Source organism: Dermacentor silvarum, chromosome 2, assembly GCF_013339745.2.
Source record: "Dermacentor silvarum isolate Dsil-2018 chromosome 2, BIME_Dsil_1.4, whole genome shotgun sequence".
NCBI lineage: Eukaryota > Metazoa > Arthropoda > Arachnida > Ixodida > Ixodidae > Dermacentor > Dermacentor silvarum.
The window spans coordinates 48,266,145-48,292,986 of NC_051155.1; the positions used below are offsets into that span (position 1 = coordinate 48,266,145).

General features: G+C 47.2%; 1 protein-coding gene across 1 annotated transcript in view; it reads right to left on the reverse strand.

Annotated features, from left to right (window-relative positions):
- Nucleotides 1–2,424: 2,424 nt before the first annotated feature.
- LOC125943413 (uncharacterized) overlaps nucleotides 2,425–26,842 on the reverse strand; it is a 41,282-nt gene continuing 16,864 nt past the window's right edge. Inside the window, exons 2-5 of the mRNA XM_049662709.1 lie at nucleotides 16,395–16,558; nucleotides 7,502–7,665; nucleotides 3,732–3,814; nucleotides 2,425–2,429 (exon numbers count right to left, since the gene is read on the reverse strand). Coding sequence (XP_049518666.1) covers nucleotides 2,425–2,429; nucleotides 3,732–3,814; nucleotides 7,502–7,665; nucleotides 16,395–16,511 — 369 coding nt within the window. The 5' untranslated portion in view covers nucleotides 16,512–16,558. The remainder of the gene's footprint in view (nucleotides 2,430–3,731; nucleotides 3,815–7,501; nucleotides 7,666–16,394; nucleotides 16,559–26,842) is intronic.

The window sequence follows — 26,842 nt, forward strand, 5'->3', positions numbered from 1 at the left end:
GCAGCCAACGACTGTCAAAACGCTGGCAGCAAGCGCAAGTTCGCGCGGTCTATCGCTTCAACGGAAACTGAGCGGCAAATGCACAGCCCATACAAAGGTCAGAGCCGTGTGGAGATAGTGACGGTGCGGGCGACCGCCGGGCAGAGAAGTTGTTGGCAGAGGAGAAGCTGCCCCCCCCCCCCCCCCCCCCCGCCCCTCTTCCCGTTTCTGGCTTTCGCGTGGGAGATTGAGTGGTAAGATACGCCTTTGGCGCCCGACCACAGCGCCGCCCCGCCTCCCTCCCTCCCATACCCCAACGGCCTTTCGCGGGATGGTCGCGTTTGCTTTCCGCCGTGCGTTCGCTCTCCGTGATAGCGCGCGTCCCCCGCGTGCTTTCGCTCGCGCATACGGCGCGCGGCGACGATTTTATCGCCCTTGGAATCTATACGGAACCTCACGGCGACGGCGACGGCAGAAATCCGGTGGATGTGTCCATATAATTGCTATCGCAATAAAAAAAGACGGAAGATATCCTACAGAGAATGTAAGTACCTTATACAATGATAGCATGTAAGCCATACACAGAAAAGTGGAAATACATGTTAAAATACCAGCAAAGGTTTGAACTATTTATGGCACAGTGTTAGCTACAAGTGCGTGAAAGCTAACAGGGTCTTGAATGCAGGTGATTTATCCGGGAAGGCCATTCCATTCTTTAGAAGTGCGTGGTATGAAGGAGTAGAGCTATGTTTTCTTACGGCACGGCGCAATACCGACCTTGTTGACGTGGTTGATGCGTGAAGACGTGTAGGATGGTGAGGGCATTAGGTGAGAACTTAGGAGTGGAATATGATAATAGATTTTGTGAAACAAGTACAGGCGGGAATGCTTGCGGCGAGAAGCAAATGGAAGGAGTTCGAGTGTTTTTTCTTTTATTGCAGTAATGCTAGCGGTGCGATGATAGTCGGCAATCATAAATCTAGCGGCGTTATTCTGGACAAGTATAAGTACAGTAATGAGAGTGTTAGAAGAAGGATCCCATATGGAAGACGCGTATCCAAGTTTAGTTCTGACCAGTGTTTTGTAGAGAAGTAGTTTGAGAGAGGAAGGTGCAGAGAAGTTTCGACGGAGTTAACCTAGCATGCGGTTAGCATTGTTAGTTATCATACTGGTGTGGAGAGTTCAGTTTAGGGGTTGATGTTATGTTTATTTAGTTATTATTTATTTAGTTACCTCTCTCCGCCTAGCGGGTTTCCGCTGAACTATTACGTCAAAACACTTGCCTTTGCTTCAAGTTGCTGATAAATTCGACTTCGCCCTGCCATCTGCTAGCCACCTGGTTAGCTCAGATGGTAGAGCGGCTGCCCCGGAAAGGCGGTGGTCACGGTACGAGTCCCCGGACCAGGGCGAATTTTTCTTCAACTGCGAAGCTTTTCTTTCGAGGAACCCGTATGGATTTCCTTTGTAGCAATTGCTACGATTGGGTGGATGTCACATTTTCCATTTAAAATTAAGTGTAGTTTGTGGGTGAAGGAGAGTAGCTGGGTTTCACAAGAGAGTAATTTGCGAAAGCCCTGTTGGGAAGAAGAAAAAAGTTATATGGATGAGAAATGAGGTGAGTTGAGAAGACAGGATATGTTCAAATATTTTACAGGGAATGCTGTTTAGGGAAATCGGGCGATAATTGGTAGGCGAATTCTTATTACCAGACTTGTGGAGGGGAATGACCTGCCAGTGTTTCCAGTCAGCGGGAATGTGGTGGATGTCAAGAGACTGATGAAACATTTTCGACATAATCATCGATGAATACAGTGTAATGTTCTTTAGAATTTTTGAATCAATCAGGTCGGGCGTCAGGCGAGCCAGACGATTTTAGTGATTCTATAACCTTAGCAACACCGCGTGATCCGATGATTATTGGCTCCATAGGAAGGCATGAGCGCGGTGCGACAGTGCGGAGTGGTGGATTAGGAACAACGACGAAGGTGTTGCAGAAAATTTCATTAAGAACGGAGGAACATTCGTCATCTGATATAGTTGCACCGGTATCGTTAACAAGTATTGTGACTGGAAGGGTTAATCACTCGCCAAAATTTTTGGGGATTGTTAGTTAACATGGTAGGCAATGTTTCATGACGAAATTTACTTCTAGCTAAAGTTAGTTTGAGTATTGATTATGAGCAGTACAGCCGAGTGCAAAAGTCCAGCGACCACGGCATCAGCAAAAATAACAAACAAATTAATTTCTTCTAGCACAGCCGTGCAACGTGAAATTGTATTAATGCACGCCACTGGTCAAACAGGCGCACATAGGCAGTACCACTTCATTTCAACCTTTATGCCTAGGCTGCGAAGAACGTTTAGCGGTACCTTTGGTCCTCAAACTTTAGCACTCGACTGTAGATATACCATCATTCTGCACAATTTTCTGCACATTCTGCGCAATCAATCTGCACAAGTGTTTCACGAAACCATGTTTCAACCAGGCAAGGTGGAAGTGTGAAGCTCGAAATTCTCCCGTGCCAAAGCCAGCTAGCTCTTTGAATCGGTTGGTGCGTGCACCACGTCGCTAGGAACAATTTGCTTCAGAAAGCGGGAGCACAAGTGCGCCCAGGCAATTTCCATTAGTCACCAGCCACAAGAATGGAACGTGCGTCTGTCGCTTGCACCACGTCGCATCGCAAGTTGCTTACAAATGCGAGATGGCGCCAATTACCGCCATTTTGTGTGTGTGTTTTTTAGTGGCAGCCATCGTTTTGAGATGCTGTGTGACACTACTGCACCGCCTTGGGTGTCGGCTCACTTTCCCCGAACCTTCCCTCATGGCAGCTCGCGCTTTGAGGTTGACGCTGAGTGACATTAGACAGTTTTGGAATAGGGTTTTTCGCTTTACGTACGTTGAACGTAAGCTTCTTTGCGTGACGTTAGCGTGCGCGTCCCTTCAAAACATTTAGTTTAGCTTACGGGAACACAAATGTAACGAATGCGTTAAAAGACAGAGCGCCGTCTGGTGCCTCGTGCCAAACATATGCTAGCCAAGGCAATTTATTAGCAGCCATCGAGTTGTTGCTATGGAGAGGCGTCTCGTTAGGCCTACGGATGTCGGAATCGCCGAACGATTTCAAAAATTGCACACGCTACGCGCTCACAACTAACGTATCAGGGAAGTTTAAAGGGAGCGAACGGTCTTGTCTATTTACTGGCGATCGACAGCAGCGAGAGCATAGCCATCACAACAATTCCCGCTGAAGCGGAAGCCACGAGTGCCGTCATGTGTTTTTTTTTAGTTTACGCAAACATTACGTACGTTACACGCGTCAAATAACGTGCGTTAACATATGGTACGTAAATTGCAGCAGCCAAAAACCGTACGGAGCATGCTCAGTGAGGACAACGCTTTACGCACGTGATACGCTTACGTCTCGCTGCAAACATCATTTTAAAACTCTCTATTTTACAACCTTCGGGATTAGTCCAAGTCGTAACGGAACATATTGTAACGTTTCTTCGCCAAGAAATGCCATCGCCATTGTCATACCAGCATCGCCCTTGTCTTCCTGCTGTTATCACACACAGTCTCGCATCACACACAAACAATGAATCGCTTGAGATAAACATTTCTCTCCATCAGGTATACGCTTTGCAGAACCAGAAGCGATGATAGTCATGCATCTACCTGTAAAATGCTTCACATGACGTAGATTTCCACAGTGCACGGGATCTGTACGTATTTTTTGTTTGTTAATGCTTACCGCTAATTGATGACGACACATATGCGTTAGGCCACTTGTAGCCTTCAGTAGTTTCCGCAAAGAGGTAGACCGTCCTATTGACTCTGCAAGGCAAAGGTGTAGAGAGAGAAAAAAAGGTGAAGGAAAGACAGGGAGGTTAACCAGACATTATCTCCGGTTGGCTACCCTGTACCGGGGGAGGGGTAAAGGGATTCGACAGGAGAGAGAGAGAAAAAATAAGTACAAAAAAGGGGAAAAAAAGGAAAGAAAAAAAATCACACACACACACACAACTGAACTGTTTCTGTGGGCATTGTCAGTCTGCGAAGGCGTTCTAGTGTTGAATAGTGTCAACGTCCCATCCTACGTCACACAGTGTACAGTCACAATTTGTCACTGAGTTTGGTGTCTTTTAAATAACGCAGCAGTGCCTTCAAGGTGGCTCGCGCTGTTTTTCGTGTAGGCCAGTTTACAAGGATGTTGATTTGTGTTATTAAGCGTTTGTCCAGTTGACCTATCGTGGCTGAGAGAGCTGCTCTCTGCGGGTTAAAACGAGGGCACTCACAAAGAAGGTGTGCGATATTTTCGTTGCACCGGAAGAGCGTTCTAATCACAGTCGGTCAGATAGGCCGGTGGCTCGTAAGAAGCGCAGAAGCGCCTGCACGGCCTTCTTCTGTGACGTTGGGTCCAGTCTGTAGGTGTTGTAAGGAAGGCACATGCTGATATAACGCACACACGTTCACAAACAGACACCAACGCACGTCCACATAATCATGTGCTCAGCTCATGTCCAGGACACAAGCACCGGCCCAAGGTGGTCACATCCTTGCAGGACTGGATCCGACTACGGACCAACGTGACACATTTGTTCTCACGTTTTGAGGCACGTTCGATTATCTTCGCAGCTCGCAGCACTTTTTTTTCCGGATGTCGGCTTTTTAGGATATTTTTCTGCGATCATTGTAGGCAGCATATGCGCAACACCGGGCTCTCTGACAAATGCCGACCTTGCGGTTGCCGCTAAACGCACATTTATCTTCAAAACTACGGGTGGCCACTGTGTTGACCAAGTGTGTGCTGTTTATACATTGACGTGCAGTACTCGCATCTTCTACAGCGTGCCGTCATTGCAGCTTATTTCCTGTACGAACCTGCAGTGCTATACGAGCGTAGTACAGCGCTGGTATTATTCATATTCCTGCCGCCAAAGAAGACATCGCTGGGCCTATTTTCATTGAGAACCACTTCGCGTCCATCGGCTGCCGTCGCCGCCACTGGAACAGACGATCGGCATTCTCAGGCGGAAGTACTCCGTTGGTTAGAAATAACTTCTATATTTGTTGCATTAGTGTGTTTATGCTTATGTTTACGCAAATTACTATGCGTACGCATGGTATTAAAAATAAGCTGAATGAAGCGACAGGTTTCTAGCAGTTCTGATGACGTTGCGTGGGTAGCGTTGACAACAGATGGAGAAGAAATTAGAGATGGAGACGGTGGCGTGCAGGAACCAAACTGAGCATAGTTCTGCGTGACAAGAAGGTGCGCATAATACGTTCCATCGATATTATGTTCCACCCATATACCAGCCATAATATGTTCGGTAGATCCAGCCAGAAAGAAAAATCAGAATAAAAGTAAAACTAATGATACCGTACCAAAAGCAGAGAAAAGAGTAATTCGGCTCGTCTTCGTTCTTTCGCGCAGTTCACGTCCCCATTATCGCTATTAACCCGCTAGCCAAGGCTAAAAGTTTGATCAAGAAGTGAATGTGTGGAGAAAATCGTCTTCAATAGGTCAAGAGTGCGAACCACATTGAGCGAAGCAACCGCCAGGAGAATCACGTTGCTAGACACTTTAAAATTGACAGCTCTAAAATCTACGGTCTCTGAAATCTAAGTCACTGAAATGTTTTACCCATGCGGATTATAACGTGTAATCAACATGTCAGGCGAGTCGTCTCGAACATGCAGCACTTATAGAAATGGCTATAATGTCACCCTATGGTATTGACTGCGCTATGGTTTTGATAATGTACGGTAGAGAGTGAAAATACATTTATTCGAACGTGTCGCAACACAATTTCCGTTCTTCGTTCGCTAGCGAGCGACTTCTTTTTCGGTTACAAGAGAACAAATAAACAAGCAATAAATAAACTGTTAGCAGCATGCACAGCAACATAAACATACATAAATAAACTATGGGCAGCAACACGACTACGCCGCTGCGAGAGTTTACACTTGGTTACTGCAATAATACACTTGGTTACTGCAATATTAGCTCTGTATTTGCCTGACTGAGCTCGGCGCCACCAGGTGGCTGCACCATGCAGGCCGCTCATGTTTTCGCCTCCGCACCACCGGTGAAACGCCCAGTCCCCCTGCGTTTGCCTGAATATCGGACAAGTGAAGACTCACTATTGACACGTCGGTGATGCCGTGGATCGTGCGAACAAATTAAGCGGAACCTCCCTGAACGGGAACTGTCGAAGATATGCGTATCATTAATGCCGGTCGGCGTGATGCGGAATGTATATGTTCGGCAATGCAAATAAGTGCATCTCTCGGCACGTACTCCCCACGCATCTATAAATGAATACGCACACTACAGCACCACAGTTAAGTACCGCACAAAGAGCCGTGGAATGAAATATGTTAGGCGTAACATTAAGACACAGGAAGAGAGCGCGGTGGATCAGAGAGCAAACGGGGTTAGCCGATATTCTAGTTGACACTAAGAGAAAAAAAAAATGAAGCTAGGCAGGCCATGTTGTGCGTAGGACAGATAACCGGTGAACCGCAGTCGACGATGGCAGAAAGCGCATGGAAGCGCAGTCGAGGACGGCAGAAAATTAGGTGGGGTTATGAAATTAGGAAATTTGCCGGCGCAAGTTAGAATCAGCTAGCGCAAGACAGGGGTAATTGACGACCCCTGGCGCAGGCCTTTGTCCTGCAGTGGACATCAAAACTTGGCTGATAATGGTGACATCAGCAGACCCCCCCCCCCCCCCCCCCCCCACACACACACACACACACACACACATGCATAACACGTACCCCAAAACGCCGACCGCCAAATAGTGCACCTATCTTGGACAGTTCGCGTTCAGGGAGGTGCCGCTTATGTTTTTTTTTCTTGTTTGCTTCGTAATTACTTCTGTAACCTTACCATTTTATTACTATTACTGCAGCTGTAGGATCTATTCTAAGTCTAGAAACTGTTTCTTTTTAGTATTATTGCCGTGGCTAGCTTTTTACAGTGATATCCACTTGAGATAGTCAGCTCGTACTATTCCGCAATTAAGCGGACAATTCCTTTTGACAATAGAAAAGCAAAAAGACGCATTGATGAACTACCAATTTAATTTTTAAAGACGCCCATAAGATGCATATTAGAAATCAGGATGAAAACGCATCAGCTTTTTGTGTGTTTTCTTTTTTATGATTTCTCATATACACCCAATTAGTGTCATTAAAATTTCAGTTGGTAGTTGAGCAATGCGTCTTCTTTCTTTCTGTTTTCTCAAAAAAAAATTGTGTCCGTTGAATTACGAAATAGGCGACCTTTTTACCTTCTCTGACGAACAGCTGTCATATTCGCGAACGTTAATTGCGTCCAATACTATGCAGACTTGTATTCGTAGCATATGTTCCAGATTATCAACGCTATGTTACAAGATGAATACCGCAAGAAACTCTGCAATTTGACGTTTATGCCCGGTATTGCTGATACCTGTCTTGTTGCAGATTGTTATTAGCGACTTTTCGTTTTCTCATGCTTTCGCCACTTACCTCTTGTTCTCGGAGGCACGCCATTGCACAATGCCCACGGCATACCGTTCTTCCGGGTAGAACTCGAACATAAAGCCTTGGATACAGTCTCCATCCCAGGAAAAGCTTGGGTCGTGCTCGAATGATCGCTGGTACAGCACAAAGGGGCGGTCTTGTATTAACGTCTGCAATGAACGGAACGAATAGTTTTAAGCAAACTTGTACGTAATTACAAGTAAGGAATTACTTGTAATCAGTTACGTTTCTTGATAATATTGTACCACGTAAACGATTACTTTGTTTACTTGCTAATACTCACTGTAATTCAATTGCTTTATTTCAGTAATCAATTACACGTAACGAGTTACATTTTTGAAGAAACGAGCTTAACAGGCGACGCAGCTTTGAGCACGTTAATCTGGCGGGAACTAGAATATCCAAAGCGATGAAACATGTTCATTGGTTACAGCTTTCCCACAATCAGTGTACACCTCGGTCACCTGAACATGGCAGGCTTGCAGATTTGTACACCTCTCTTGGAAGTCTGAGATTTTCTGTTACAAGAAATCTATTATTTCTCTCTCTCCTGGAACCGCTTTTAGAATCCTTCGTAAGGGGTAATAGCTGCTGCTTAATTCTCCTTCGCTTAGTGCAGCTTATGGCTTCTCTGATATAGACAGAAGTTTTTTGCCGTTAAATGCATATGGTTCCATGTTTTATATATACGTGACTGATACGCAGTCGAATCTTTTACAACAAATTGCTTGTGGCTTCCGAATTTATTCGTTATACAGGTCACTTGGTTGTAAAGTTTGTATGCATAATCTTGTTAGCTAAGTATTCGTGCGTTACTACACAGCCCTTCTCTCCAGCGCACACGTCGAGCCAGTTTTCAGCGTGGCTGCCAAATGTCTTCACAAGAAAACGAAAGAAGATTATAGAAAAAAAAATCGTCAGCCCTTCCACTGCTTGAAGATGGTTAACCGGTAGAAGCTGAAACGTGCGGCCCCTGGTATTTATCACTGGGTTAATCCCGAGTGTTTATTAAAGTATTTCTCAATTATGAGGTTACACACACGTTCGGCTGCGACGGAGAGAACGACGTCACTGACGGTACGCCCGCAGTCCGTGGTTGTCGCTTGTGTTCGATGTCTTGAGTTTGCTCGGCGGCGTGGTTAGCAGCATTCGCCCGCCATTGCCGCTTGCGATTCTTCGAAATTAAATTGCTTCAAAATTAAATATGACTGTCACGTAAAACAATGAATGGCTAATACCCCTGCATGTAAACGCGGCCTCCCCACTACGACGACATAAGAGAAGTGAAATTCTACGCTGGAATGATGAGCGGCAACGCAGCCAGCTGTGGAAGAAGACGACGACGAACGCGGGAGCAGTGGCACGAGCGCGTGCCGTGCACTAGCGCGAGTGCAACCCGAGGGTCGTCAACGAGCCAGTTGCGGAAGAAGACGACGACGCTCGAGTCAATGCTGATGATGATAGTTTTCTGTTGACAGGTGATTTGGGCTCGCCATTTAAAGCTTCGCTTTAAAACGTATTGAAAAACAACTTTTAGTGAAGGTAAACAACGTGTGTTGTTGTTGGGCTGCAGAGGCTGCATTGAAAGAACCAGACCCGCCTTTATCTTATTTACTGTGTTTGTGCAATACTAATAAATGTAGTGAGAAAAATTACGTTCAAGTAATAGATTACTTTGTAGTAATTGCTCAGTTACTTTCGTGGGGTGGTAATTGGTAAATGTAAGCAATTACATTTTTCAAATAAGTAATCGTAATTGTGATCGGTTAACTTGTTTCTGTAAAGTGTACAAGTTTGGTTTTATGGAAAGGAAAGTATGGTCAGAATGTTCATTGAACCTGTACTGAAATTCACATTCTCGGTTATACGTAAGCCACAGCCGTTAATAACCGAAACATCGCTTTGTTACAGAGCTTCTCGTAAGAAAAAAAAAACAAGCAAACAAAGCAGCCGCCACAAAAATTTTTACGTCAAGAGAGCGAGCTAGACAAAAATTGACAGCCGCTGTAGCATACGCCAAAGAGCATGAAGGCGAAAGCCTGCGCGCTCACGAGATATTCATTAAATTACTTGACATTCTCATTCGAATGCTGTTGTTACTTCCTAGTGCTTGTTTTCTTTCATCAAATGTCGTGGGTTCGAGTGCCTTAATGAACTCTATCCTAATTATTTGTGCCTTAATTACCTCTAACTTAATTGAGGTGGAGTTAATGAAGGTACCCGAACCCACGACTTTTGTTGCTTACACCATGGCGGCGACAACAGATGGTGGCACCATATGGCATGGTGGAACCATGAATTTTAGTGCCATAGCGGCGGACCACGGATTTTTCGACCCATGAGGACATGTAAGGATTTCGCCCTAATAATGCCTAGATAGGCAATGAGATTAGCTAGAGCTAGTTCCGGTTGGCTTACCGTCTTTATTCGCATACTGACTGCGGCTCGATTGCTAGGTAAGACTCAAACAGCCTCGATGCTGTGCCGCGTATGCCATACTGAAAGCTATTGGCAGCGCGAAACCGTACGAACGACATAGAAAAGATACACGGACAAGCGCTGACTATCAACAGACCTCTTTATTGAAAGCACACATATAAATAAGCGATGATGCAAGTGACAAATATATGTGTGCTTTCAATAAAGTTGTCTGTTGATAGTCAGCGCTTGTCCGTGTATCTATCTGTGTCGTTCGTCTCGTTTTGCGCTTTCAGTAGCTTTCACTATGGATTACCAACGTGCCCAACGTGCTGTCCTTTTCCAGCGTATGCCATGACACTCTAATTTCTGAAAGGAAAAAAAAATATCATTTAGACCAGTCAAATGCGCTCGTGAAATCTACAAATATACCTAATACCCATCTTGTGTCTTCAATGTTTTTTATTGTGATTAGAATATAAAGTCTGTTTCACATGCACACGATTTTGGCCCATAAGCGGGGCGGCGGCCGTCGCCGGAGATAACCTCCTCGCCAAAAACTGCTTTTCGAGCGGCGCGCACCGCTGTGATCGAGATCGAAATGTTTGGGAAAATTTCTGACCGGTGACAACGGAGATCAATGGTGAAGCGTCCGCGAGAAGGGACGCCAGGAGCACGTGACAGGAGCGGTGTCGGCGCGATGAGCTCATGCGCTCCAGCTCGCGACTCTTTTCTCGCAGACGACAACCAGTGACAAGCGAATTGGGGGCGTATTAACGCTGCAGCGTTAAAGGCCGCGTGTCGCAGAATGGCCGTTTACGCTGCCGAAAATCCGGCGTTGGCGCAAGCATCGGCGTCTATCGCGGAGAAATTCATCCCGAACAACCCCGAACACACAGGCCCTCCGTGTGGCGCGAGGCGTTAGTGAACAAAAATTGAATTTCTCAAAGTAAAATCCTGTCAGAAAAATTGTAAAGTACGACTTAACTACAACTTACGGACCCGATAGCGTCGGATTGTAATTTGAATGTACGAGAAAACATAATTCTGTTACGAGGAAAACTCAAACACAAACCCCTTTTCCAGCATTTCTACCATAACAACAGCGGCGCGCTCGGGCATGTTACTTGTGAAAACCCCATCCAGATGGCGCTCGCCTCCTCGGCAACGTCCAAAGAGCAAGGCACTGCTGACTAATGCCATAGAGCAAGTGATTAGAACAAAGAAAATTCTCGTTGGATGGCGCTAAAGCAAGGTGAACCTGATTTACAAAGCAAAGGAGATAGGGATAAGACGAGCTCGTGCACGCCAGTAACAGTAACGTCGGTGATATATAGAAGGGTAATGCAATCCATAAAATTAGAACTGTCGAAGTGGGTGGAGAAAAGTGATGTACAGGGGGAAGTACAGAATGGGTTGAGGCCAGGCAGACGCTTAGAGGATAATATGTTTGTACTAACTCAGTGCATAGAGATTTAAGTAGCTCAGCATAGACCTTTATCGATAGCATTTCTAGATATTAAAGAAGCCTATGACAACGTAGGCAGGGAATTGTTATGGGATATTCTTAAGCACGAAGGTGTAGATGATGATTTCGTGGAGATGCTGAGGGAGATATATAGAGACAACCGAGTACAAGTTGTATCGGAAGGTCGAAAAGGTAATGAAGTGGTGGGAATTCACCACGTACTGAAGCAAGGATGTACTCTGTCTCTATTGTTGTTCACGCTTTATGTTAAGCGCATAGAAAGACGACTGGAAAACAGCGAATTAGAGTTTGATTTATCCTACATGCGTAATGGCCAGTGCAACAGAAGCTCCCTGGGCTGATGTATGCGGACGACATAGTGCTACTAGCGGACAATACAAGAGATTTACAGACACTTGCGAATATCTGCGGCAACGCAGCAACAAATCTAGGCCTTAAGTTTAGCACGGAGAAATCAGGAATTATGATCTTTAATGAAGCGACGAGTAATTAGTGCGTGTCAATTCAACAACAAGTCATACGCATACTCAAGCAATATAAGTACCTCGGCGTAAACATGAACGAAGGAAACACTTATTCAAGCACCCACCAAGATAATCTGAAAATAAAGAGGAAGCGGAATGCAGCAATAATGAAACACATAGCACATAGAGCATCTTCCACAGCTGGCACGTTGGCGCCCCTCGGTGCAACCGCGCGAACGCGCTCGTGCCACTGCTCCCGCGTTCGTCGTCGTTGTCGTCTTTTTCCACAGCTGGCTCCGTTACCGCTCATCATTCCAGCGTAGAATTTCACTTCTCTTCTATCGTCGTAATGGGGAGGCCGCGTTTACGGGGGTATGAGCCTTTCATTGTCTCACGTGACAGACAGATCTAATTTTGAAGCAATGTAGCTTTGAAGAATCGCAAGCGGCAATGGTGGGCGGATGCTGCTAACCATGCCGCCAAGCAAACTTGAGACATCGAAGGCAAGCGTTTGTGAACGCAATAACTTGTCCATGATGGACAAGTTATTGATGATGACCATAATGATGATGACCGTAATGACCATCACCCGTGATGACCGAACCCCTTGCAGTAGACCACAGCGATCACAAGGCTACTCTGCTCACTTGCAAAAAATTGACTGGCGAAGTTTCCGACGTTGAATAAACATGTGTTTCACTGCCGACTTATCTTCATTTATGTCACCAGTATCCACACAATTCACATCTCATTAATCACTTGAAAGACATCGGACTCAGTGACATATTGTGAGTCTGCACTGTGTTACGTAGGATAGAACGTTCATACTATGCAACACGAGAACGCCTTCGCAGACTGCGTGACAGTGCCCGCAGAAACAGCTCTGTTTTGTGTGCGTGTGTGATTTTCTTTCCTTTTTAGGGGCGAAGCTCCGTATAGCGGCACCCGTTCGTCCCCGTCGTAGTAGGTAGCCACGTCTAGTTTTATGAATTGCTCAATAGATGCCGTTGTGTGTCCGTATATGTATGTATACCCATATATACATATATATGTATACATATAGTATAACAGGAAGCCGACTTCCACTTCCGGTTCCGCTTCCGTTTCCACTTCCGGTTCCGGAAGCCAGCTTCCGGCTTCCGGAGAACGCTTCCGGCGTTTTATGAAAAAAAAAATTCCGAAAGTTGTGTCCGTAGCACGGAATCGAACCAGGGACCCCTCGCTTCCGAACGCGCGGCGATAACCACTACGCCACGAAGCGCACATAGACACACGCACCACGATGGCAATAAATACGCAACATTAACGAAAGGCCGCGTTTCTAGCGCGTTTCTAACGCGTTTGTGCTAGCGCGTTACGGCCCGTGTAAGAAGCTGGTGTAAGACGCTGTGGCCTCTCCGCCTTACCTTCAACGCGTTTCGAACGCGCTGCCCAAGGCGGTGGCAAGTCAAGTTCAAGTCGAGGAGCGTTTATGAATACGGGGGGTATACTCTCTCAGCAGTCATGTGATGGCGTCGGCAAACGCGGTGCACGTTCCGGCATGTGTAAATGGCTGCGTAAGACGCTGTGGCCGCTCCGCCTTACTAGAGAGTACTGCACGTTTCTAACGCGTTTGTGCTAGCGTCCCCTTAAGCGGGAGATCCGATGATTCCCTCCGGAGCTTCGCCCACTCATCATCATGCACCCCGTGGATATGCTGTGATTTTTTTTAATTCTTTATTTTCACTTATTTTTTTTTCTCTCTCTCTCCTTTCGCATCCTTTTACCCCTCCCCCGGTACAGGGTAGCCAACCAGAGATAACCTCTGGTTAACCTCCCTGTCTTTCCTTTACCTTTTTCTCTCTCTCTCGTTAATCACAAGGGCCCATTCCAGTAAGCATAAAGTTGATGGGAAAGGGGACGGTTAGGTATACAAAGGGACAAGCTTCGCTTCTCATCCATCTTCACAGAGTGAAGAGCCGAAAAATTTTCTGGAGCAAACCCTGTCAAATTTGATGATGTTATGAGTAGCTAGCGTGGGAACTTCAAGCGCACCTTTTTTTTTATACTGAGTGAGGTGCATGTGGAAACATTGTATCACATAACTACACACATGACGTACTCCACCGACATGACAATTCCCAGATGCTGAGATGGTTCATGCACAGCGGTATTTGAAAGTGTGTTGATACGCCAAATAATGCCACCGGCTGCTCGAGATTTTCGGCCGAACGACGAGCCCTCGACACATGGACCCCACGGCGTTGTTGGCCCAGCGATATGCACGTCGCTAAAAATCTCCTTAGGACCATTCAAGGCACTATGTCCAAGGCTCTTAGGTTGCGTGGCATCCAACGGTGCCGCAGCGTCTGCTTCGGACCGAACGTTCCTGGTGCGCGCCGCAGCGTTTTAAAAAGTTTCGGCACATCGTTCCGCGCAGCGTTGGCGTGGTGTTTTGAACAAATCAGCGCCGCTTCAGCCTCCTCGTTCTTCCTCCTACAACCGACCAGTGCCGCTCCAACGCCCTCTCCACTGCGGACTCTTCTACGCACCAGCGCGCTCACTCCCTTCTCTTCACAACTGCGAAGTAGGGGAAGGGCTTTTTCGACTTAAAGGGCAACGCCGGCGATTTTTTGACCATGTCAAGGTGATGGAATAATTAAGTTCCCGAGACCCCCTTGCCCTGCGTCTGATAGTAGAATTGTTCCGCAAATTCGAAAATAATTTTAAATAAGCAAAAAAGCGCGAAAACGATACCGACACCTGTCCAAGCAGCCGAGCGAACCTGTTCGTGTGATGTCACGAGTGTTCCCCCGCCGAGAAAGGCGCGCAAGGCATGCCGGTCTCGCCCGCGGGGTGAACGAAACCAGCGAAGAGCAGGCGCTCAGCTGATTCGTGACCGCGCCGGACCTTCGAGTGACATTGTAAGCTGCAATACCTCTTTGCATCTGTCAAACAGTGACAGCTATGATTCTGACGAATTCAATAGACGCGAATCGCTGTTCACATTTGACCCGCCCCCACGAGAGCCAATGCCTATGCGCAACATATCGCGCTGCAACATGAGGATCAAGCGTAGCCCTAACCACTGATTTTATACGTGGTGCTTGCTATTTTAGCTGTTTTACCCCTTCTCAGGGAAGCGCTTCGTATACTCACGGTAAGTTGTGGAGCACGGCGTTCCGCATTTGTATCCCGCAAGAACGCAGCTGACAGTTCGAAGCACCGATCCGGTGCAACGTTTACACCGGCAGGTGCAGCGACCGCTCGTCGTTCGCTTTAGATATGATGTTAGCCGCTCATCGGTGGCATCAATTAATGTCAGAACATATCAAAACACGCAGATGTTGTGCATGTAAGCACCGTTTCATCACTCTGGGTCGCGCTGATATGAGCGGCCACACACCTTCAAAAACAGCGAGCGGGAGACCGTAGTACGGGAGCGTTGATGCTGCCTACTTATCATTCTTATCATTCTACTTATCGCGTATGATCGTTCATTTAGAGAATGCGTAGTTTGCTCGCGGGAACGCCGCGATGCCAGTATTGAGACCGTTGGCAACTGAACGAGACGGTTGTTTACGCTGCTGTATCGAATTAGGGGCCTCCGCTTGCTTCCCATTTGGTATACGAAGCAAACAGTGCATCTTGGAAGCTAAATAATGAGTCAGCATAACAATAGGTAAAAATACACCCATGTACGTAGTCACATTTAATTTAGGCAAGCGCCGGCGAATGCGACTGGCCGCTTTCGAGAACGGCAACGTACGGATGTTGATTGCGCGTCGTGTCGTCGCTTCTAGCTTTTTGCGCGTGTACTGTACGAAATGAGGAATGGTTCATTTCAAATACGTATAGTCAAAATTGAACTACACAAGCAGTTTTCTTCATCCTAATGGCTTAATTAGCTTCAGATCAGTCGCTCAGGTCCGCCAGCCGTATAGACGCACAAACTCGGCGACTGTGATATAGGCTTAACCTCGGCTGACGCGATCGGCATCGGCTCAAACTGTGTTTGCGGATGGCGAGGACTGAAGTTCGTGCAGCCAACAACGCAACACCCCTTGCCATCCCCATAACTTGCCCGTCTACAGGGAACGCAACTTCTCGCGACAGCAACTTCTCACGCCAAGCACTATAGCGCACGATCGTCGACTTCTCCATGCTCTCATCGCTGTCGTGTGAATGATCCCGGCATGTTCTGCGTGGAACACTCTTGACGCCACACACAATGTGGCCTGTAACTGAGGGGTAGGTAAGGTAGGGTGTTCAAGGCAATAAATTAAATTCATCTGTAAAAAATCTGTGCAACTCTCAGGCCTGTTTTTTTGACTACATGGCGGAAGTGTTGAGAGGAACATACCCAGCGAATTTCATCGACATCCGTTGCCATCAAAAAATTGCTGGACATTCCCTTAGGCAGGCGCCGTGCAACATGCCCCATTCCACAAGCAGTTCTACCCACCCCGTAGAACCAACACCTGCTTCATCAAAAGGAGACGGGCGTTTCAGTATACATCAAACACACCTTCCAGCAATTTTGATGCTCCCACAAGAAAGGTTTCAGCTCGGGATAGTTGGACGCTGTGGCGTAAGCGAAGCTAGCCACGATGATGACCCAAGTAAGACGACTTCTAGGGAGCATACCGACTTTCTTGTTCCGCTCCGTTGGCTGAGAACGGCACCGTATACCTGCGAAAGAGAAGCATCAGGTGATCAAGTGATTGAAGGTCGAGCATCAGGCACGCGCACTGCCATTTCAGCTGGTGTGTCATTACATGTTTAAAACAATAGTGCATATGGCAACGTGCTGATTATAAGCTACCCACTAGGACTATGCACAGGAGTGCTGAAATGTTATCGCTGTAACTTAATACGAAGTGATGAAACTTACTGGATATGCGGCATACCTATGAAGTTCAGCGCCCTTACTGCGTCATTCGAGATAATTCTTTTCCCACTTGGAACATGACGCTGGTCGGTGAGACAAAACTCCTTTGTAGAGACCCCTAAAGATTAAGTGAACCATTATTTCCAGAATTGGTTTACCGATTAGCAAACTGGAAGCCAGAAAGAGCCTAATTTAATATTAAAATAGCGTGATATATTCAACCCACTCATTGTTTTGGATTCCTCGAAACCGTAGCACTTTGATGAAAGGTGAGAACACGTTGTCGGAGCTTCCTTCGCCCTTAATTTAAGCGGTGGATTTTAGTACAAAGCATTCCTGCAATGAAGAAACCAGTTTTTGTCGTGTATCTGGTATCTGGCGCCATTCGCGAAGCAGCCAGTGAAAAGAAAGAAACAGATGTTCGTAAAGTCATCGTACACGACTTAAGCCTGAATTAAATATATAGTTTTGGGCCCCGTAGGAAAGTGCGTACGTCGGCATAATTAACCGTGATATCAATGCACTACTTGAAAAGCTGCTTTGCATCATAGGTGTCACACACAGAACCTTGATGTACATTTGAGGTCGCACTCGTAATAATGCCAGGGTCCACTCGAGTACGGCCTAACTATAGACTTGGATAGTTCCCAGAACGCTCGAGAGAGGCGCTCACTACGCCCTAGACGCCGCCAGATCTATAGCGACGCCCATACCCATTGCCACTGCTATGTACAAAAACCTTTGTGGATCCCTTCCTTGTAAACATAAAACAAAAAGAAATAAAAAAAAAAAAACAGCGGCGACTGTGCTGTTTTGCATAGAAGGTCGACTTTTAATATAACACAATTGCGATATAACGAAGCGAATTTCCGATTTTACCGACTTCGTTATATCAAGTGTTATATATATTGTTAAGGGAGTATTTAATTGGTAGTGCTTGTCTGGTAAAGACTGCACAGAGCGCACAGGTTCCAGCAGGTTTCAGTCCGACAGGAGAGCCTCTGACCCAGCCCCACTACAACGTCTTTGTCTTTGCCATTGCTCGGGACATTATACCCGGCCGATGAAGCACCGATCCGGTGCTTGTTGTGGTCAAAATGGGTTATTACAGTTGTAATGTTTGAGGCGGGAGACATGCACAATGTCACTTCGTGGTGTGGCAGTCGATGAGGTGGATGCCATGGGAGATATCTCATAGGTGACTGGAGTCACCTGGCGCAGCACGCGGTAGGGCCCGACGTACCGCGACATTAACTTTTCACAGAGGCAGATACGACGAGATGGGAGCCAGAGAAGGAGGAGAGAGCCCGGTGGAAAATCAGTATCCCGGTGTCGACGATCGTAAATGGCCTTTTGTGCGGTCTGCGATGATGAGAGCCGAGCGCGGGATACTGTGCGCGCGACGAGCGCACCCGTGATGGCATCTTGCGCATAGGAAGTCGTGGACGTGGAGGCTGGATCAGAAGGGAGCAAGGTGTGAAAGGGTAGTAAGGGATGGCGTCCAAAGAGAAGATATACGGGCGAGTAGCCGGCAGTTTCATGACGCGATGAGTTGTATGAAAACGTGACCAATGGAAGCGCAACGTCCCAAAAGTGGTGGCCATCGGAAACGTACATGGAAACGTATATATATATATATATATATATATATATATATATATATATATATATATATATATATCACATTATAAAAAGCCAACAAACACTGACACCAAGAACAACATAGGGGAAACCACCTGCACACACCAATTGAATGAAAGAAATCATAAATTAATGGAAATGAAAACAGATGAAAAAACAACTGTCCGCAGGTGGGCAACGAACCCACGTCTTCGCATTACGCGTGCGATGCTCTCACCATTGAGCTACCGCGGAACCGTTTTCCCATCCGCTTTCTGGGGTATTTATGTTTACAACTAGAATTTACTCTGGGAGTGTTAGCCAGCGCCACCACTCACAAGCCTAGGGGCGGATGTGGAACATCCTTTCTGCCGCAGGCGTCACGAGCACGTGATCTTTTTGGGTGATGGCAACCGGTCAATAAACCCACATATGCTCCCTGAAGGCATCAATGTTGCCGGATTCGAGCCCTCGTTATGTAATGAACGAGAAGAAAGGGAACCGAGGGGCCCGATTTTTTTTTATTAATCACATCATAAAAAGCCAACAAACACTGACACCAAGAAGAACATAGGGGAAACCACCTGCACACACGGCGTTCCGAACGGTCGCGCTTTGTTGTCCTCCGCTAAAAAGGATCAATCGGCCTCTGGTCGAGGTGCTGCCCAGGCTCAAGCCAGCAGTAATAACTATCGTATCGTCCTGCCTCGTCTCCCAACTGGTAAGCTCGTCACCGATTCCGTTTTTCTACATGCTGACCTAACCGGACGCCCATATCATGCTCAAGACTTCAGAGACGCTCTCCAGAAGATTATAGACTTGAGAGAAATAATCTCAATAGGACAATTCCAGATGTCCTACGTCTGGATGGTGACATGCAAATCGCCTTCTGCGAAAGCCATATTAGTCACCTGCGGTGAATTTCTGGTTAAGTTTAAGAGATGTGTTGTGATTGATCCAGAGCCAGCGGATGTAAAGATTAAGATGATATGGCTTCCTGAATATTTAGAGGATGCTTACATACGCGAGGCACTACAGACGTCCGGAAAAGTGCTGTAATTATCCAAGGAAAGCTGGAAAGTATCGGATATGGAAGAAATGCGAACTCTCAATCGAGATGTTGTTCTGCCACTTGCTGATGGTGTCAGTGTCGCCGATATCCCACACTTATGAACAGTTTCATGAAATACAAAGTCTTCTACTCATCCCTGGAAGACCACCACTGTGCCTTCGCTGCCATAAAGTTGGTCACATTCGCCGTCACTGTCGCACGCCTAGGTGCGACGATTGCCGACGCTTTGGGCACACGACTGCAGACTGTGTAGTAACGTATGCTGACAAGCTGCGACATCGCACAAGACCTTCAGATGACGCACTGCAAGAACACATCATGGATGTCACAGAGGTCCTAGATGCAACGGGAGATCTGCCAGTTGACACCAGCGAATTTCCGCCACCGATCAGCGCAGAAGCTAGCGAGACTACATCGACTGAGATCACAACGCAAGCAAGGAAGCGGGAAGCCAGCGCCGGAGAAAGCGGGGGGGGGGGGGGGGGGGGGGCGCACTTCTCTGCCAACAACCGCGCTCGTCGCTCGCTCGCACCGTCTCTTATCTCCACACGGCTCTGACCTTTAAGCGCCGTGCATTCGCAGTTCAGTTTCCGTTGAAGCGATAGACCGCACGTACCTTCGCCCGCTGCGGCGTATGCTTGCTGCCAGCGTTTTGACAGTCGTTGTCTGCTGTCATTCAGTGTGATCTCTCCGTGTTTGTGCGCGCTCACACCACGCTTGTTCATTCAGTTCGGAATAGTCGGGCCACATTTTCCAACGCACGCTACACACGCAATGCTGCCCGGATCGGCAGTGCAGCGCTACAGGTGTGTCCCTTCGCACGCGCTGCCCACGGGAAGCGCTTCTCATCAACACCACCGTTTCACACGCGCCTTCTCGTGGTCATCGAGTCTCTCTTCATGTCGGTCTACTTACGCCGCAGCACACCTGCTTACTTAATCAGCTCATGTTTACTACAATTCATATTGCTACCAAAGCCGCTCACCTTACTTCGTATGACATTGCTGTGTTGCTATCGCATTCATTGCTTCGCCCTTAGGGCGAAACTGTGACATTTTTTTACTGATAGGCCTGTATAGCCTATGGAAATCTCGTAGGCAAGACCGAAATGCAGAAAAAAACTATTTCCTCAAGATCGCATTTCGTTCAGATGATCATACACTTAAAAGACATTTACGACCAAGAAGAATGTCGGCCCGCTTGGTATCCGCTTTTGATTAGGTGTTTAGCTTCCCCTTACAAGTTTTTGCTGTGAAGGAGGGTGTTGCTGTGTGTGACGTTATCTTCATATGAACTGCTCGGCGACGTTTGATTAGTTATGTTTCTGGTGCTCATATTATTATAAATAGTTCATGTACATACAACATTTCATTCATTGTAATAACTACCATGTTAAAAAAAAGAAGTGGCTGTATAGCCTAGTGGTTACGACGCTGGCTTTGGGACAGGGGCTCGAATCCCACCTCTGCAAGGACGTTTCTTTCTTGGTAGTTTTTGATACGCACCACAAATTACGGCTGGCTTAAACAGCTTCGCTGTTCAAAATAAAAAAAGGAATACAACAAATCCGTGAAGAGAAACTTGCGCGTACACAGAGTGGCATTATTTTAAAAAGACGTAAACACAGACTTGTAAAACGTAGGTAGCCTATGACAACAAGCGCGCGTAGATTTAGTGGTGTCATGAATGTCAACACGTACATTGACTCATGTGAAAGTCAACAAAAACTTTTCTATGTTTATTTTGACATTTGATTGTGCGGCCGAAACGTAATTACAGTCATGTTATTGTATTTTTCCTTTGTTACTACGTTCTCCTGTTCTTCGAACTACATATATATATATATATATATATATATATATATATATATATATATATATATATATATACACGTGAATGTTGTGATGGTTATATAACACGTATTGTATGGTACGGTTATGGAGTGATATGCATGTTTTCACAGCATTCATTTGAAATTATGTTGATGTTTATTACTTCACCTTTTAACATAACGTTTCATTCATGATATATTTTATTTTTCACACACTCATAGACTTTGTATAAAAAAATTACACCATCTTCCCGCAGGGGAACCCTGAGTAGTATGCGAAGCAGCCATGGGGTCGGCTCAAGTTCCCATTAGTTTTCAGATCGGCCAGTCGCCGCTGCCGTTTCGTGGCAGCGGCTCGAACCCTCTTCCCCGCGGCTCTGTCCACGGCGCTGACACTGGCGTTGACGCTGGCGCTGTCCGTGGAACTCATCGCGGCGTTGCGGGAGGAGAATGAGAGGACGAAGCGAATGATGATGAGTGGGCGAAGAACCGGGGGTACAGTGGCTAGAATGGGGATCTTTCGGGCAAAACGCCGGAAGCGTTCTCTGGAAGCTGCCTTCCGGAACCGGAAGCGAAACCGGAAGTGGAAACGGAAGCGGAACCAGAAGCAGAAGCCGGCTTCCGGTTCCGGCTTCCGGAAGGCGGAGCTTTGCGGGGAGCGACTAAATCCCCACCAGAACACACCAGTCTTGCCAGATCTCGTCTTGTGCGCTTCCCTAGATTTGCGAGGCGTAGATGTCCCTAGTGAAGTCACGCGACTGCGTGCCGCGCTCGTCTTCTTATCGCCTCCCCATCTCGTACGTGCGTGCGCCAGATATCAACGTGTGTGCAAGCAGAAGATGAACGTGGGCGCAAGGTTTACACTTGCAGCTTATTATGAAGAGAAAGTTAATAAATGAAACTGTGTTTCAGTTATTTATGAGAGATCTAAGTTAGCACGTGTTACGACGGGGTATGTGAGCCTCAGCTAGGAGACTGGCCACGGCCATCTGGTGTTAAGCGATCGGGCTATGACGAGACACTCTCTCGACTCGTTCTTGACGCCTTTTATGCGGCCCCCCCCCCCCCCCCCCCCCATTCTTAAAATAATTTTCATTTACGTTAGTCAATGTGGCACTCTTCAACATTTACCTGATTTTTGAACGGCGTGGCGGCGCCTAGCATTCCTATATTTGTTTCTGTGTAGACTTCGAGGCCATTCACCTACCTGCCCTCCCGTTTCTTGTGGCGGTTTCTTAGCTTCCCTGGCCCAGCACACCCGTCCTTTATATATCTTGCCGTGCGCCAATCAGCGTTCTGTAGGTCTTTCGATCTTGTCGATGCTCAACACATTTAGAAAATGTAATGCTATCTATTACGCAAGGCAGTTGCTAAACTTATGGTGGTACAGTTTATTTTGCAATCAGCATGTCATCAGCATTGCATGGTTCCAGCTAGCCGGCTGACCTGAGCCGATTCTTGTAAAAATTTGGCACGTCTGAGAAACTCGATCTCGGTTCCGTTTGTGCCTTTGTATATTCTGCATCTCATAGCAGCACACACCGCGCGACTTATCGATTCAGAAGTTCAAATAAAGTCAGCCTAACCTGCGCTGACAAACGCGCTGACGATCTACAGGTGCATTGCAACAGTAGCCTTACTTAATTCTTCGACCTGCCACGCGGACTTCCCGTAGCTCTAACCGGCAACAGCTCACTGGTTCAAGAAAACGAAAAGATCATGTTTCTAACGTGACTTTTTGGAATCATGCGGTCAGTGGGTGCACAGATGTGAACAGATAGCGCAATTTGAGAACACAGAAAGAGCCTGAAGCTTGACCGCGGAGCGAACTAAATTTCTTGTCAAATAAACACACACACGTACAGGTTAATGCGAATGACCGATTCCTAATCGCGCAAAATCGACCACTTACATACACACAAAGGGTCAATAATTAATCGTCGCCACCAAGACAATTCATCCAAATGATTGCACATGCCACACAAGACCATAAGGCATCGCCGAAGATGAAGTTGTTGACAGTCCTAACAATCTTCCCGTGAATTCATGTGAGCGCTCGCGAGATAACGCAATCCTGGCTAAAACAAACAAACAAACAAACACAGAAAATATAAAGAAAACAATTCGCATAGGCGGGAACATCATTAATCATATGGGTAGCAGCGAAAAAATATGCACAGCGAGTTTCAGTTCGCCTGTTCAACTGGTCGACATGACTAGGGAATTTAGGCCTCCATTCTGGGTACATGAAAGAGCTAGTTTTGGGGAGCAGCCCAGAGTTGCCAGCATGGTGTTTTCTATACCGCTAACTTTGGGCGATGTTGCGGTCGGTATTTATTCTCGCGCAGCTTTGCGTACATATACTATGCATATACATACAAGGAGAGGAGGGGGAGGGGGATGCGCATGCGCAGTGCGGGTGTGGACGGCGCACGGCGGATGGAGGGAGGGAGTGACACAGCCCCGACCATAAGCTGCTTCGCATCTAAAACGCCTGCCCGCAAACACAAAGGGTACCACGTGTGCAAAGAATGCAAGGGATCGCAGTTCGTTCAACTCAGAGGTTAGTGGAGGTCACAGTGCAGGCGTCCTACGGCCAGGTGAGGGTGTATTGACCGTCTTTGTGGTTAAACATGATGATGATGATGATTTAATGTCATCCCCTTTGAAACGGGGCGGTGACAGATACCTAGCCTGCTTGATTTAATCAGGTATACCATACATGTTCTTTATCTAGCATGTTTGTATGCCTCTCACTATTCTTTTTCTTTTTTTCCCAAACATCTGCCTTGTAAAACTCTCCTGGCAGCAGCGACCCCTCGCATGCTTTTTTTGTTAACATGTTTTCATAATGACACTGTATGTACGCGCAAATTTGTACCCCTTGACAGCACCACTGTATATGCCCGTGGTTTTTGTTGACTGATATGAGTCAATGTACGTGTTGACATTCATGACGCCACTAAATGTACGCCCGCTGTTGGTCATAGGCTACCTACGTTTTACAAGTTTCAAGTTTCAGTTACAAGTCGGCGTCGCCGTCGCCGTCGCCGTCGCCGTGAGGTTCCGTATGACGTCAAAGGCGATGAAATTGTCGCCGCGCGCCGAACGCTGTATGTGCGAGTGAAAGGGCGCGAGGGACGCGCGCTTTCACGGGGAGTGAACGCACGGCGGAGAACAAACGCGCGTTCTGCGCCGTGCTCCCTTAAGGGCTGCAGAATTAAGCGTCTCTTTTCTCCTTTACAATCGCCATATATGTAGAGCAAACGTGACTTCTTCAGACATGCGAAAGGTCGTGGGGGGGGGGGGGAGGGGAGGGAAGGGGGGCGACGTTTAGCTGCGGCACAAAATGCCTATTTATATAAAAACGTTGTGAGGCGAGAAGGTGGTAAAGAATTCCGACGCTGCTCGACGAGTGTTCCGTTCTGATCTCGTGGAAAACCTCCGAGCCGCCCCCAGAGACTCCGGCAACAGTCACCAACGCCGCGCGCGTTTTGTGCGAACGCGGGCAAAACGCCGACGGCGTCGACAACAGTGCTGTGTGTTGCCGGTGCTGCTGCATGTCCAAGTTTGTACAGCTGATAAAACTACTATCCGTACTCCGTATAGCTCTCTACTAAGTTGCTATCGCAATTGATGCTTCGCCTTTCAGGTGAAACTGCGACAAGTTTTTTTAAAAATTATGCCACTCAGTGTACGCGAAAGTTTCAATTCATGGTTTTGTCGTATTCCTTTTTTATTTTTTCTACATATTTTGTAACAGCGAAGCTGTTTAAGCCAGCCGTAATTTGTGGTGCGTAGCCGTGGTAGCCATGGCAACCCGGAGGAGGAGGAGGAGGAGACCGCGTGCATGCGGTCTGCTCGTCAGCTCCTGTCTTCCCGACCCCTGCCTCTCTTCTCTCCGCGGCGCGCTGAGCCAGGAGGAAAACAAATTACACCATCTTCCCGTAGGGGAACCCTGACTAGTATGCGAAGCAGCCATGGGGTCGACTCAAGTTCCCATTAGTTTTCAGATCGGCCTGTCGCCGTTGCCGTTTCGTGGCAGCGGCTCGAGCCCTCTTTTCCGCGGCGCGGTCCACGGCGCTGACACTGGCGTTGACACTGGCGCTGTCCGTGGAACTCATCGCGGCGTTGCGGGAGAATGAGAGGACGAAGTGAATGATGATGAGTAGGCGAAGCACCGGGGGATCATTCGGGCAAAACGCCGGAAGCATTCTCCGGAAGCCGGAAGCTGGCTTCCGGAAGTGGAACCAGAAGTGGAACCGGTGCCGGAAGTGGAACCGGAAGCGGAACCGGAAGTGGACGCCGCACGGCGGAGGGAGGGAGTGACATAGCCCCGAGCATAAGATGCATCACATCTAAAAAAAAGCGGAAGCTTGCACTAGGCCGCGCAAAGCTTACGACACAGCGAAGCCGGCCGATTGATATCGAGGGGCTAGCCTCCAACGCGTTCGGCGTCGGCAAGCCGGCAAGCAGCAGCGTTCTTGACACTGTGCCAACCTTGGTTAGCCTGCCTGCGTTTGTGGCATGCCAGGAACGCTGTCGCTAGTAGGCGCCGACGCGTCCAGCGCTGGTCACGCGAAATTCGCGAAAGGGAAGGTACCTCTGAAAATGATCGCTCGAGATACCTTCCTACATGCGTAGTTAAGTTAAACCAAGTTAAGACCTAGCAGCAACCAAGTTCATACCTAGAGGTAGCAGCCAGTAAGATTCGCTGTGCCTAAGCTTTGCGCGACAGAGTGCAAACTTGCTTGATTTTTTTCACTCTTACGGAGAAAATGTATAAATTGAGGTCTGTCTGCTCGCAAGCGCACTCTTGATGAAGGCCGAACCCCTACCGAAGCGTCAGTAAAGTCCTGTTATATGTTTTTTACTAGGTGCTTCTATTTCTCTAACTATATATATCGTCTTTAGCCGCCTCCAAGCAGTGTACAATGCTCTTAGATTTCCTTAAATCCTTCCCCGGGCACAATATGCGTGATTTGAACCTCATAAGCACTTAGTCAGCGCAAGACTGCGCCACATGCAGTTCCGTAAGAAATATCTTCGCGGTGTTTAGCACAAACCATGGTTCATGGTTCCGAAACATAAATGTCCTCACCTGCTTTTATTTAAGAAAAGAGCAGAACACTGCGCAAAATGTCACTTGCTGGCTTCTTTCTTTGCTAAAGACCATACATTGGGCGTTGTAATTTGTTGCAATACAATGTGATTTCACGCTGTTTCATATGCCATAGTTCGCTCAACACGAGTTCAGCATTAATAATTTGAAGCAGAACAAACTTTAACCGACTGTGCTGCTGTCAAGACGTGAAAGCTAAGCCCAGCCCTTGCATACAAAGGCATTACCACTGATTAACTATGTCTTTCATAGGTACCCAAAAATTTCTTCTATCTGCGGAATGCATTCGTAAACTGCACGAGAAAACCACCGTTACTCATTCATAAGAAGGTGCACTGACTCTGCATGCTACTTTCCGATTGCTCATTCTCGGTAACTATATTACTAGAATTGCAGTGATGGCGGCAAAGCGAAAAGTTTGTCTGATCTACTTGAGCAGC